This window comes from Rhipicephalus sanguineus, chromosome 11, assembly GCF_013339695.2.
Source record: "Rhipicephalus sanguineus isolate Rsan-2018 chromosome 11, BIME_Rsan_1.4, whole genome shotgun sequence".
Taxonomy (NCBI): Eukaryota; Metazoa; Arthropoda; class Arachnida; order Ixodida; family Ixodidae; genus Rhipicephalus; species Rhipicephalus sanguineus.
Genome location: NC_051186.1, coordinates 54,355,269 through 54,368,780, shown reverse-complemented (window position 1 = coordinate 54,368,780; position 13,512 = coordinate 54,355,269). Strand labels below are relative to the sequence as shown.

Below are 13,512 nucleotides of genomic sequence, written 5' to 3'. Positions count from 1 at the left end.
GCTCCCCACTCCATCCCACCTCCCACCAGCCATTGGCTTTCCTCGGAATCGAGTTCCTTGAACTCCGGTTTCTGTCAGTAACTGCCATTTTGTTTTCTTTTCCTTCCTCTCCTCATTCCCTCCTCTTCCTCTCTGCATCTCCTCCGCGGCGCGAATCTCCTCTCAGTGTTTAGCGCATGCAGACCCTTGCTAACTTTCTACCCTCGTTCGCTGTCTGTCCTTTGGACACTGGTCAAGGCCAGGGCGTGGATCCTCCTTTCCCTTCTACGCAAACTTCGTATTCCTCCCTCCCCTCTCCCTCCCTCCCTTCCTTCCTCTTTCTCTCTCTCTCTCTCTCTGTAACGTGGTCATGCTCCCTCCCCACCCAACCGCAGCTATTTAAGACCACTACGCGCACGGACGCCTCACAGAGCAGGAGCCCCTTCCTGGCCAAACCGAAATCAGCAAGCTGCCGAGGTAAATCCGACGTTTTTTTTTCCTTGCGTACTCCCGATCCACCCCTTCATACTTGCAGTCATGCGGAGAGAACGTCTCCATACGTCAGCGCAGCAAGCGAGGCAATGCTGCCCAATTCCTATAATTTCGGGGTTTTTTTTTTTCCTTTTTTTTTCGTGCCAGATCCACGATATGATAGAGGCACGCCGATGTAAGGGACTGCGATAAAACGTTGACCACTCGGAATTCTTTAACGTCCACAAGTACATGGGCGCTTTTGTGTTTATTTTCGTTTTCTTTTTGCTGTTTTTTCGCGTATCGCTGCCACCTAAATGCGTCCGCCGTGGCCCGATATCGAACTCGCGTCCTCCAGCTTACAAATGGCGACACATCTTAGCCGCTAGGCTGCCGCGGTGCGTAGTCCAGTTCCTGTCTTATTTTCAGCGCCATTTGTTCGCCTAGATCCAAGCAATAATAAACCAAAACTCACTGCTAGTGAACATATAAAATATACGTGTCGTTTTCGTACGATTTGGCTGGGCTATAGAATCCGGCCATGTCAGCCACGTTTCGATGGGCCCAAGAATACCCGTATAACTGCACGTTCAAGATAGATCCCGAGGTGATCGACATTAGTTGCGCGAGTCTTCCACTACTCCTGTGCCTCACCCTATATTTGTTATGGCACACAAATCCGCAGCCTTTTAATTTCTGGGGTGTTTTTCAGAACCAATATATCGTTATGAGCATGGAGGTGGTGGCATGGGCTGGTTGGTGAAACATGCTTGGCAAGGAAAAACATTTTACAGCGAGGCTTTATATGGCTAGGAGATGGGAAAATGAGGTTGTCCGTGAGTGCGCAGAAACTATAATGAAGAAGCAACGCTAGAGTATACGCTACCTCCAAGGGTCTGCGCGCTTGCGCTAGTTTCTCTTCAGGTTTTGTCAGCATGATTTGCTAGGGATGATACCCGCCGCAGCACGAATCGCAACCCATAAAATTATTTGGTTATTTTTAACATCCCTTACGCTAACGTCACGGAACGCAAAGTTTGAAGCACGCATCTTTTAAATGCGGTGACGGAGAAATAATATAAGCTACAACTGAAGACACTTCGTTATGTACAATTGCGTGATAAACAGCGAGGTCGCAAGTTTCAGCTTACTTGGTTAACAATCTGTGCGGAGTGCTTGTGCGGGGATTGTTTATTTGTCTTTCTTTTTTTTTAGTGCGAAAAATCTTGTATGCGCTTTTCCGAACTCGTCCTTTTCTTTTCTTCAAACATTGTGCGCCCTGATAGAGGTTTTTTCCTTGTCAAGTACGATTATGAGGCACGCAGCAGTAAGAGAGACCCCGGGTTATTTTCTGACCACCCGGGCGTTCATTCGACGTGCACCAAACTGTAAGAGCTTAACCATCTTCGCATTCCGCCTATCGAATTACTGCCATTCCGGCCGGGAATCGAACCCACGGCCTCGTGTCTAGCAGCACTATAGTTTCTTGACCGCTCTTAGGCCACCAAGGCAGTTCATCACTTGCAATTATGACGTATTTCTACAGATGCTTCGAGTTCCACTGTTCGTGGTTGTGCTGTCCGTGGCCCTGATAGCTGTCGGAGGTTTCCCAGCCCCCTTCGGCTCCATCTGTTCGAGATTTCGGAGCCTGGCAGGCTACAAGATGGCTACCGCTGCCAAGCTGGCCTCGTACTTCACTGGAGAGCGTGACGCCAAGGAGGCCGTCGTCGTAAAGGTAGGATCACAGGCCCTCTCGACACGCCGATTGACCTCGCTATGCTATAGCTTGTTCGATCATATAGGCACCTATAGGTGCCTATAGGTTGACATCCGGTGCTCGATTGCCGGTACGTTGCTTAGTAAGATTATAATCTTACTAAGCAACGTACCGGCAATCGAGCACCGGATGTCAACTTTTATAGTGTTTTGCGTGCCAAAAGCCTGTTTCATCCTTACCTGCTGGAGTTCGTGTTCGTAACCGTCACGACCACGTGACAATACCATTACGAGGAACGGCGTTGTGGGGTTGGCTGAGGATTAATATTGAGTACTCTGGGCTCCGTAACGTCCATGGCACTGGCGCAGCCAAAAAAAAAAAGGGGGGGGGGGTCAAGATTGCTTAATGAACTTTTTTAAATAGTAACTCTAGAGAAAAATTTTCAATATAAAAGTGGCAGCGCTTGTTCAGAAACATCGAATTTCTTAATCTATGCTAAGATAGCTCCCCTGCTTATCAAAGGACGCTCCGCGCACGAAGGTCGATTGAGCAGGCTACCGGTGACTGCGATGGACGCTAAATGATGATAGGGGCGTACCGTCTAAAGAAAAAAAATCCACGAAAAAGCGACTGCCACGTGTGAGTGAATCTTTTATCTTGGTCCTTCATCAGGCTGCCACCCTCTCCCCTTCCTATGCGTTTCTTCATTGGCGCGAAAAGAAAAGAAAAATGCCTACGCCGAATCAAATGCTGCCTACGGTCTCATGTGTCATTTGCTCCGTGGCTGCCGCTTTTTCGTTGAAGAATTTTTTTGTTGTTGTTGTTGTGGCTGTTGAAACTGTATGCTCACTTTGTCGCTTAACGTCCATCGCAGTCACCGATAACCTGTCCCATCGATCTGCGTGCGCGAAGCAGCCTTTGATAATTCGTTTAACTTATATTAGAGGGCACTAAAAGCGCCGCGCGGTTGGCGGCAGTCACGTGGTATGTTCTTTTTAATTCGCGCGCTTTAAAGAAAAGGCAGCAGGGGAGTTATCTTAGAATAGATTAAAAAATTCGATGTTTGTGAACAAGCACTACAACTTTTGTATGGAAAACTTTTCTCCAGAGTTACTATTTAAAAAGTTCATTAAGCAATCTTTGTTAATTACCGAGCTTGGCGGACTGCAAAAAAATATTCTGATGTGCTCTATATGGCTCCGAACAATACTGCGCTGAATGGAGACGCGTAGCACTTATGTTTAATATTTTTAATACTTTGCATGTGCTTTTTAGCTGAAACACCCTGCATGCCCGCACGAACATACATGGCGGAACTCTCCCCCCCCCCCCCTTCCCTGATGATAAAGGAATACGAAAAAGAAAGTGGGAGAAAACAGGCGCTTTTTTACTAACAACTGGTTTATTGCAAGGGTTGCAATGGAATAAATAGCATACTGATGCGCAGACGTGACGAGCGCGTAACAAGGCGTCACCACTTATCAGGCTACAGGCATGTGGTATCCTGTCTTTCACGTGTGTCTTTTTTAGCGCTAAACCACGATGTTAAGTACTCACCAGCTCGCCCAACAAGTTCTCATTAAGTGGGGGAAGCCCATTCCACGTAAGCTCTTTAACGTGCAGCTTAAGTGCGTTCGTATACATATCAAAAATGAACAAACTATCCCACTACTTCGCTCATTGCGGAAACTTGCGCGATATTTGACTCGTGCGTTTATTTCACTTACTACTGAGCGTTCATCGGTGCCTGCGATGTACTCCGTGCCGCAGGAGGTTGCCGAGGATCCCGACGAAGGAGGCGCCGAGCCCGCCGCGGTCGAGGAACCAGACGTCTCCGTAGAAGCCGTACAGCAAACGGAGGTGCCAGCGCCGCCGCCGTCGAAGCCACAGGAGCTGCCCGTCGAGGGTCTCGCGTCGAGCGACCCAGTGCACGACTTCAAGAAGCAGTTCGCCGCGGGCTTCGCGGCCCTGGAATTCGCCAACCAGCTCGAAAAGAGGCGCCTCGCCGCTAGCGGCACCCCGACAATGAAGCCGCAACAGTTCGACGCTCAGGTCCTGCCCGTGCCCCTGGACCACTACAAGGACTACGTCACCGGTGGCGACACCGGCGGATCGCTGATGCGGGTCGCCGTAGTGGCGCAGAACATCCCGAAGCATTTCAACTCGCCGCAGCCACCGACCGGAGACACCGCTCAACCGTGGAACCAGCAGGGTGCTTCAGAAGTCCATCCGGAACAGCCGATGGAGCAGCAGCAGCCGCAGACCCAAGACTCCAGGACTGAACCGGCGTCACAGTCGTACTCCGGGGAACAGCACCAGGGCCCCATCTTTCCTTACGGTGGCTGGCAGGCGGGACAACCGTCCGGCTACGTCGCGTACCCGCACTCTTCGTACAACGTTGCCGACGCCGCAGGTTCTGACGCTACTCACGAGCACACGACCGGTGATGAACATGCCACGCACTACAACAAACACCCCGACGGAGTCGTTCCTGGTAGCCAGTTCCCGCAGCATTCTGAAGGTACGTTGAAGCCCGTTCAGGTGTCAGCCGCTCCACGAGCTAGACAGCTGTAGACTGCGATAATCAGTACAAGGTTTCATTTTCCGTGTTAATGCTTGTTGGCGGGCTATACTCGGCGACAAATTTTCTTGACAGCACTGTGGAAAGTACAGAACCAAAGCGCATGCCTGCTACCGCGCCAAAAAATTGTACTTAAGTTTACTGATAATTTTCTCATCTGCCTTGCTGAAATAGAAGCTGCTTTATTTATTATGAGATTCAAACAGCTGCGGGGAGTCGTAGGTTATATATAGTTATTGTTCACTTTGCAAGAATGCCTTCCGTTTCTTTCCATTTCTTAGACAGCACCACCTTTTCAGCACGCCCGTTTTCCAAAGTAAACATGGCGTCCATGGCGTAGTGGGTGAGTGCATAGAGTTTCCTAAAATTAACTAGAGGGGACTCTGGCGCTGCGATCGTTCAGCTACCATGGGAATGATGGGTAGTACACAAATTTGCCTAGTCTTCGTGCTTACGGCTTCAAACGTACTTGTGGCTTTGTTTATTGCTATGTTTGGTTTTCTTTCGGATAAAAGAATGGATCGTTGTGAACTTCGTGACCAGATTTGAATCGCTGAGCCTAAAGAAGATAAAGTGGCGAAGTGAAACTGCTGACTTTTACTGAAATTCGTTTTGCGACAAAGCGGCTGCAGCCGACGCAGAGCCAAACGGAGCCGAAAGTACGAAGTTCAGACAAATTTGTGTACTACCCATCATTCCCATGCTGGCTGAAGCGTCATGCGTTGCAGCTCCCATAGACACTAGCGCCAGAGTTCCGTCTAGTAAGTATTGTAGGAAACTCTATGGGTGAGTGTGCAGCCGCAAACGCGCAGTTTAGTTCTCCAAGAAAAGTATACTCGTAATATGACACTAAATTTACACTGAACAATCGAAATGTTCCTCCCATTCACATTTTTCGTGTATATGTCTTTCTAAACGCGTTAACGATGCGAGCGCGCAAAACCGAAAACGGCCGCAAATTGCCGTACTATATACTTGCCGAGCAACACGAATGTGCAGAAGCCCCGCCTCCGTAGCCTTCGCTCCACTGTCAAGATAAGTTGTCGCCGAGCATACTGCTTTTGAAGCATTGTAAGGAAAAACGGCGCGAGAAGACAGATATGTGTGCCCCTTTCCGTTCTTGACTTCTTGCGCTGTTTTTCTTTGCAATGTATTTTCCTTGAGCAAGTTTTATCCAGCGCAAGACAGCAAGGGCGACAGACTAAGAAACGATAGGACAACAGACGAGCGTTGACTTATAACAGTTCGTTTTGAGCGTCTAAGCAATATCTATACCTAACTATTCAAAAGATAATTGTAAAAACGTATCAGGCAAGCAGTCTCTGCTCTTGAGCTCAAGATTAACTGTTGGAAGTCAGTGCTCGTCTGTGTCTTATCGTTTCTCGGTGTTTCGTTCTCGTCTGTATCGCGCTGTAAAAAAATAAAGTTATTTCCTCCTCCTCCTCAACATCATGAACCAACTAACTCGCACTACAGTCCTGTTATTTCACTTTCTTTCCTTTTTTTGTATCTTATATCCTCAACTAAAACATCCACTTACTATACGAAGGTACGCCCGATGCCGAGCCCACGCCGACCTCCCACATGATGGAGAGCAACGCGCCCGACAACCACCAGGGACCCAGGTACCGTCGTGAAGCGGACGTAGACGCCGATGAGGTCTACTTTGCGAGAAGCCACCCCCCTGTACCCAAAGCGGATCTCGACCTGAGTAGTCAGGAGCTGCGGACCGGACCTCTTAAGGACATCAAGGTCCTCGACCTGACGGACTGTTTGGCAAAGGTCTTCTGCACGATGGCTGCTCGTCCTAACGTGTTCGGCCCGTGGAGCGCCAACGTGACCGAATACTTGAGGTAAGCTTTCACCCGTAGGATATGCGCTGCTGGGCTATCAGCGCAAATGAGGACGGTCACAAGGACAAGGCAAACGAGGACAAGCGCTGCCCTTGTCTGCCTCGTCATTTTGCGCGTCCTTCAATTGCACTGATTTGACTTTGCGAAGGAACTTTCATCTACCTTGGACAGCGCAAGAAACCTACACAAATAAAAAAAACCACCGTGGATGAAACTTGCAAACACGTCCACACGCGAACAGACTCGAAGCTCGTCTATAGGCGCGCATGCTAAGGAATAGCAGCGCCATCAGTCAATCTGGTGCATGCGTGGATCTAGGCCATAGATAAGGTCAACTGGGCTAGTTTGTACGGTTCCATTTTAGACTGAAGCAGCCGAAACAACAAAGATGAATTCTTGTTTTGTTTTGTTGCCTAAGGGAAACTGGCTCATGCATGGATGGATGGATGAATAAACTTTATTTCGGTCCCTCGGAACGCGCCCTAGCACGTTGCGGGCCGCTCCCACGTCGGAACACAAAGACCAAGTTCCTCTGCTGCGTCGCGGGCCCGTTGGACTGCCCATAGTTGTGCTTCGAGTCCGGAGCTTGTAATAGCTTCTTCCCATTTTGACGGCGTGATGACTTCGCCGCCGTGTAACGCGGGGCACCGCCAGAGCATATAGCCAAGAGAGAAACTGGCCATTTGTTTGTTTGTTTGTTGGTTTGTTTCCACAGGACTATGGCACATACCCACTCTGGGGGATTGGCCAAGACTACGTATCGTATCCTTTCCATGATGACTTCAAGAATGCTTATTAATAATAAAAAAACAATAAGTGAGGAAAAATAGAAAAAAGGAAATAACAGCGAATATATTAACGAAATTTTTCCATTTCGAGTCAGTATATTAACTCTACGTCTGACCAGAACAATTTGGACGTGTCCGTCTAACTTCGTCATTGTTGTTTGCGGTGATTCAATCTAAAACAAATGTTTAAGCCCTTCGTTTCTTCTTCACGCATATGTAATCAAAGGCAGGCTCACGCGTACAAGTCCGTAAGAGTGATAAACCAAGTGCACAGTTTGCACGCTTTCTTCTATGATGATTCGCTACCAGCTAGCTCGAATCAGTTTTTATTGATAAGCAGTTCCCTGAAAACTGCTATCCTTAAAGGCCAACTCCGGCGATTTTTTGGTTATGTCAAAGTAATGGTGTTTTATGTTCCTGAGACGCTCCTGTTACGGGCCCGATAGCAGAAATACTCGGCAAATTAGAGAATAATTTTAAATAAGCAAAAAAGCGCGACACCGAAACCGAAACCCAACCAAGTGTACTGTCTACGTATGACGTAGACGTTGTTATGAACGAACCGGAAGTCGTGCAAGGCATTCCGGTCACGCCGGCGCGGAGTATGAAAACTGTGACAGCCGGGACGACCAGCGAAGCGCCGGCCAAACCAACGCTGTCTGTCGCCTTGTGCACAGCAGACGCTCGCTGTAGACGACCGAAGCGCCGAAGTTAGCGGTGCCCTCGGCTGCGTCACTTCCGCCGCCTTGCCAATACTGACGTCACAGACGCAATGTTGCCAATAATTGTGGGAAGCCAGGAGGGCGTTTGCAGACAATCTTTAAAATTCATTTGCAAACAATCTGCGCATGTCTCAAGCCTGAAATTTGGCATAAATGACGGAAACGTGCAAAGGAGCGTACCCAGCGAATTTCATTGAGATCCATCGACCTAGAAAAATCGCCGGAGTTGGCCTTTAACCTCGCGATCATAGGTTTTTTGTGCACTTACGTACATGGGCCACGTTATAGCTTACTACAATCTCCTGAAATTTGTCATGCGACTCTTAAAGTAATTAATTTTATGACATCACTACGTCGAATGTTTTGAATCATTTAGATTAATAATTATGGCATGTAATGAGTTGATTACTAAAACAACGAATGATCACGTTGGAACATGGTGTACCACTGTTACGTCTTATATACTCTTTTGGGAGTCTCCAGTTTACTAAAACAGGTGACCTTAATATTTCCTTCAGTGTTGCCTCCTTTTTCGTGTCGCTTTCAGTTATGCAGGATACGTTCTCCGTGGCAGTCCGCTTGTTTATTCACCTCTTGTCGTTGTGGCAGAAGGGTGTATATAAGTGTAAGCGTTACCCATCACGCTTACTCTTTTCGCCCCGGTGATTTTCGTCTCGTGATTTGTGATGACAGTTTTTCTCATCCACGCAGGAATATCGAGAAGGTGCACGGCGACCCGGACATGATGTTCTGGAAGCAAGCGTCTGCTGCCGGTAGTGCGAACGAAGACTGCGAAGCACTGTTCAAAAAGTGCACGCCCCCCGCCGAACAGTTGAAGGAACTTATAGACGGCAACTATGCTCTTTAAAGCGCGCCTTTCAATAGTCACTTGTATGTCCCCTCATCGAAATGGATGTCGCTCATTGTTCACCTGTATAATATATGGCCAAATGTTTTTAAATAAATAAATAACCTTCCTGACTGAAGTCAATTTCAGTGAGAGTCCGACACCTGCCACGGTGGTCTAGTGGTTATGGTGCTCGACTGCTGACCCGAAGGTCGCGGGATCGAATCCCGGCCGTGGCTGCTGCATTTCGATGGAGGCGAAATGCTTGAGGCCCGTGTGCTTAGATTTAGGTGCACGTTAAAGAACACCAGATGGTCGAAATTTCCGGAGCCCTCCACAATGGCGTCCCTCATAATCATATCGCGGTTTTGTGGCGTGAAATTCCAGTAATTATTAATGGATGGGAGTGCGACTGCTGGCACAAGGCGTTTCGGGAAAGTGAAGTGTACTATGATGGCATTCATCTACGCCTGGGGTCTCAAACACGCGACTGCATGCCGGACGCGGGCCTTTCGCCAGTGGACCGGCCCGCACGCGACTGCCTGTATGTCCCATTTATTAACAGCGAATATGTTTATCAAATCGTTCCTTGTGTGTCGATCGCGGAAAACTATCATCTTATCAGGTATGTGCCACTGTGCGGCCTACCAGAAAACCGTCGTCATTATAAACTGGTATGTGCCACAGAAATTGGGTAAATCTCACTACTCACCACCACTGGTCCACTAAAAATGAAGAAGGCAACAGAAGCGACGGCGTGCTCACTTTTAAAAGCAAGTGTACATTTCGCGCCTAACAATACGCAGCCATGGTCTGTCCCGGCAGTATGGCATTCGCTCTTCAGTTGCTCCGATTGCGTACATGTCGATGACAGCCGGATACGATAATGCGCGATCCGCCTTCTCCGGTATGAAACGCTTTTGGGTCGTTGAGCCAAAGGAGCAGACGTTTGGCAAGATTAAAGCGGTGGTCTCCGATGATGTTCACCCCTTGCTCGACATCAAACCGCCTCCCGAAGTCGTAGAAGCGTGTCCCAATGCGTATGTTAAAGGGACACTATAGCAAAACGATTTTTCTCGCATTATAGTAAAGTAGTCTTCCACGATACCAAAAAACACCACGCTTGCTGCGAGAAGACTCTTAATAAGTGAGAAAACGCGCAAAAATAAAATACAGGTGGCGACGCCACCTAGGAATTCCGGCACCATTCGCCGTGACGCCACATATTTTTGACGGCGCCTGCTTGGGCCTACGTAGCTCCTAACCGGTTAAATCGAAGTACATTGTCCTCTGAGGGAGCCAGAGACTTGACATAACGAGTTTGTGGAAATTTCGTCGGGCCAGTGGCGCCAAAATACGTTAAATGCTCTTTGAAATGTTTTACGTCACGAAATACAAAGTTCAGCTCGAAATTTAAAAATGAAACTTTGAACTTTGTTTTCTGCTCTAATAATAAACCTATGGTGGTGAAATAAACTACGCAAGAGTTCTCCGAGCATACTTTATCAACCTAAACCAATTCATTGTTTCCCTTTAATGTCCCTTTAAAGGGCCCTTAAACCACCCAGCAGTCGAAATTTAGTTGAGGTGAGGAAGTTGTGCTCGAGTTTACAACGAACACGTAGCCGTGAGAATTTTTCGAAACGGTGCCGTAAAAGCGGAGTTACACGCGTTTGATGATCGAAACGCGACGATCGCTTCTTTCCCTCTTTCCTACGTTACCCTCTTCCAAAACCGCTTTGCCCTCCTCGCTGAATGCCCCTCCTCATCTCGCGTGGCATACGTCACCGCTGACGCGCTGTTCGAGACAGCGTCTACTTCCGGTTGCCGCGACTCCGACGCTCCAGCTCGCCGTCAACTCTGTGTGGTATCTGGGTGCACTGTTCATTGACTAACCGCTGTTGCTGCCGTGCCGGCCCGTGCCCCTACGAATCGTGCCGGTATGGACCCTGTGTTGTGCGCACGCCTACAAAGGATCGCCAACGTGATGGGACCCGTACGGGGACACGCCGTGCCAGACCACCTCGGCTCGAGATGAGTTCACGGAGCTCATCAAACCGCAAGGCGTGGATGTGTAATTACGCTAGCGACTTCGTTGCGTTTTACTGTCCGGCATTAAAGAAAGCGCCAAAACCAAATAAAATGTCCCCACGGCCGAGCCGTAGGATTAGAAACATACAAACGCGTAATCTATGCTCCGACATTCACGCCCTTCTCGACTCGCTACCCGCATCGAAGAATGCTCTCCAAAACGGGCTGAATGTAAAAACTGTCGAAGCTTAAGGACATGAATCTAAAGCAAATGGAAGCATTCGGAGCTACCGCTACAGGCACACGGCGGCCATGGTAGTACGACAACCGCTTTTGGCATGCGGCCATGTTTTTCGGATGCGCACTGCGTAGGAGCTGTCGCGCGTGCGGCGACCCGACGTGCGGCACCGCGCCGTTGCGGCATCCCGGAGCGGGCCCTTACGGGCCGCAGTCGTTCGCAAGCGGCAACACGACCAAGAACAGCAAGGTGAAGCCAAGTAACCGGAAGTCGTCGGTTGTCGTTCGGCCAATCTCGTTACAGCCATGCAAGTTCACCCCCGTTACAGCCAAGTTCTGCCTAGATAAAGCCAAGTTCAACCTCGTTACAGCAATAAATAAGCACGATCAGCTTCGATGTGTATCAGCTTTGCGCGGCTTGGTGCAAGCTTGCGATAATTTTTTTTTTCTTAGTAAGTATATTCATGAGCTACACAGACGGGATTGGTCTCGAGCATTTTTTTTTTAGTGAGGCATCCCATGCGGTGAAGCAAAAACTACACAAAATCATCCCAACTGTGAAGCAAAAACTATTTCAACAAGGGCGTCCAGAATTTTGTAGGATCGGTATCGATATTTAGTGCGAATCCTGACGCCATATCTCCTTCAGAATTGACCCATACATGAGATATGGGAAAGGCCAGCTTTGAAATGGCCACCTTAGCTGTTATTTTGTACAAACTAAACAACCCCCCCCCCCCCCGCTCCCCGCTCCTAATTTCTTCACTGTCCCGGCCGTTGTGGGATCGTGAATGCGGCCCAACTTGCATTGGCAGTGGAGCGAAGGCTACGGAGGCGGGGCATCCGCACATCTCATCTGTGCAACGTTCCCAGACTAGGTTAATCTAGTAAAAACTGAGAGCTGGGCGAGTTGGTATGAATTCATGTTGAAACTTTTTTAGCGCGCACAAAAGACGGAGGACACAGAAAGAAGGTACAAAACGAGCGCTTACTCACAACTGATTTATTTTTTGAAGGGGACTAAACATATAAGCACAACTAATCATCACAAAGCATGCGCGGAGCAAGTCATGAGGCATATTAGCAGAATACAACAAGTTAACCACAGTTCCAAAAAGACCTTTCTTTATCAGTAAGCGCCACCGAAGGGTGTGCATTCATCTTCAAGAAACAGCATAAACAAGGTCAAAAAGCGCTGTGCAGTTGTGCCCTACGTTCATCATTTTTCTCATGCCTTGAAGAATGTTGGCAGCAGGTATGACGTTGATGTTGTTTTCAGCGCTCCTATAAAAGTGCAACAGTTGTGCCAGGCAGTTGCCAAAAAGTTTGACGTAAGAGAGAAAAAATGTAGTTGTGGGCTGAAGGAAGGCTCTAAGTTCATTAGGTGCAGAAAAGGGGTTGTTTATCGGATACCGTTAACTTGTGGAAATATGTATATCGGACAAACGGGCCGCTGCATCAATACACGTCTAAAGGACATAAAAGTTCTTTGGGAAAAGAGACTTTTTCGCACTTGTCCAATCACTGCAAATCATGCCACTGTAATCCTGTTTTCAGTGAGACGGACATTTTGTTTGCTCATAATGATAAACTTACACGTGAAGTCACGGAAGCTTTCCATATAAGTAGGTGTGGGATAAAGTGTATCAGTCAAGCATCGGTGGCGCTTACTGATAAGAACTTACTGATTTGAACTGTGGTTAACTTGTTGTATTCTGCTAATATGCCTCATGACTTGCTCCGCGCATGCTTTGTGATGATTAGTTGTGCTTATATGTTTAGTCCCCTTCAAAAAATAAATCAGTTGTGAGTAAGCGCTCGTTTTGTACCTTCTTTCTGTGTCCTCCGTCTTTTGTGCGCGCTAAAAAAGTTTCAACATGAATAGGTTAATCTAGTAACGTTGGTCCAGCCGAGATCGGGGACGCCATGTTTACTGCGAGAACAGGCGTGCGGAAAACGTGGTGATGTCCAAGAGATGAAAGAAAAGAAAAAATTTTAATGCGTAAGGTGGTGGTACCAACTTTTATTTGACTAAAAGTCACCTGTCTGGCGCCTCAGGGTGGCTCCACGCGGGAAGCGACTCTTTCGGCCCAGGAAACAATGGCCAACTGATTCTCCCGGTCGGATCGAGTTCCGATGAGTTCATCCCATGTTAATTTTGAGGGAGCTGGTAGGAGACATTTTGGAGGAAGAAAAGCCCTCACATCCCCACAAGTTGTGATCTTGGGCAGCTAGTGCATATTGACACCAATTTGGACAGTTTGGTTCGAATTCTCCGTTCGTGAT

At 48.2% G+C, this 13,512-nt stretch overlaps 1 protein-coding gene across 1 annotated transcript; it reads left to right on the top strand.

Moving 5' to 3' along the window:
• Positions 1 to 1,996: 1,996 nt before the first annotated feature.
• Positions 1,997 to 9,000, top strand: LOC119375049 (uncharacterized). The gene is made up of 5 exons (XM_049411135.1): positions 1,997 to 2,238; positions 2,391 to 2,424; positions 3,791 to 4,688; positions 6,298 to 6,601; positions 8,823 to 9,000. The coding sequence occupies exons 1-5, from the start codon at positions 1,997 to 1,999 to the stop codon at positions 8,977 to 8,979; spliced, it is 1,635 nt and encodes a 544-aa protein (XP_049267092.1). The 3' UTR covers positions 8,980 to 9,000.
• Positions 9,001 to 13,512: the final 4,512 nt, after the last annotated feature.

Bases quoted from the DNA above. Each gene is read 5' to 3' on its own strand.
- LOC119375049 (XM_049411135.1), top strand. From the start codon at position 1,997: ATGCTTCGAGTTCCACTGTTCGTGGTTGTGCTGTCCGTGGCCCTGATA. The intron at 2,239-2,390 runs GTTCGATCATAT...GCGTGCCAAAAG, and splicing joins ACCTCGCTATGCTATAGCTT to CCTGTTTCATCCTTACCTGC. The intron at 4,689-6,297 runs GTACGTTGAAGC...TACTATACGAAG, and splicing joins GTTCCCGCAGCATTCTGAAG to GTACGCCCGATGCCGAGCCC.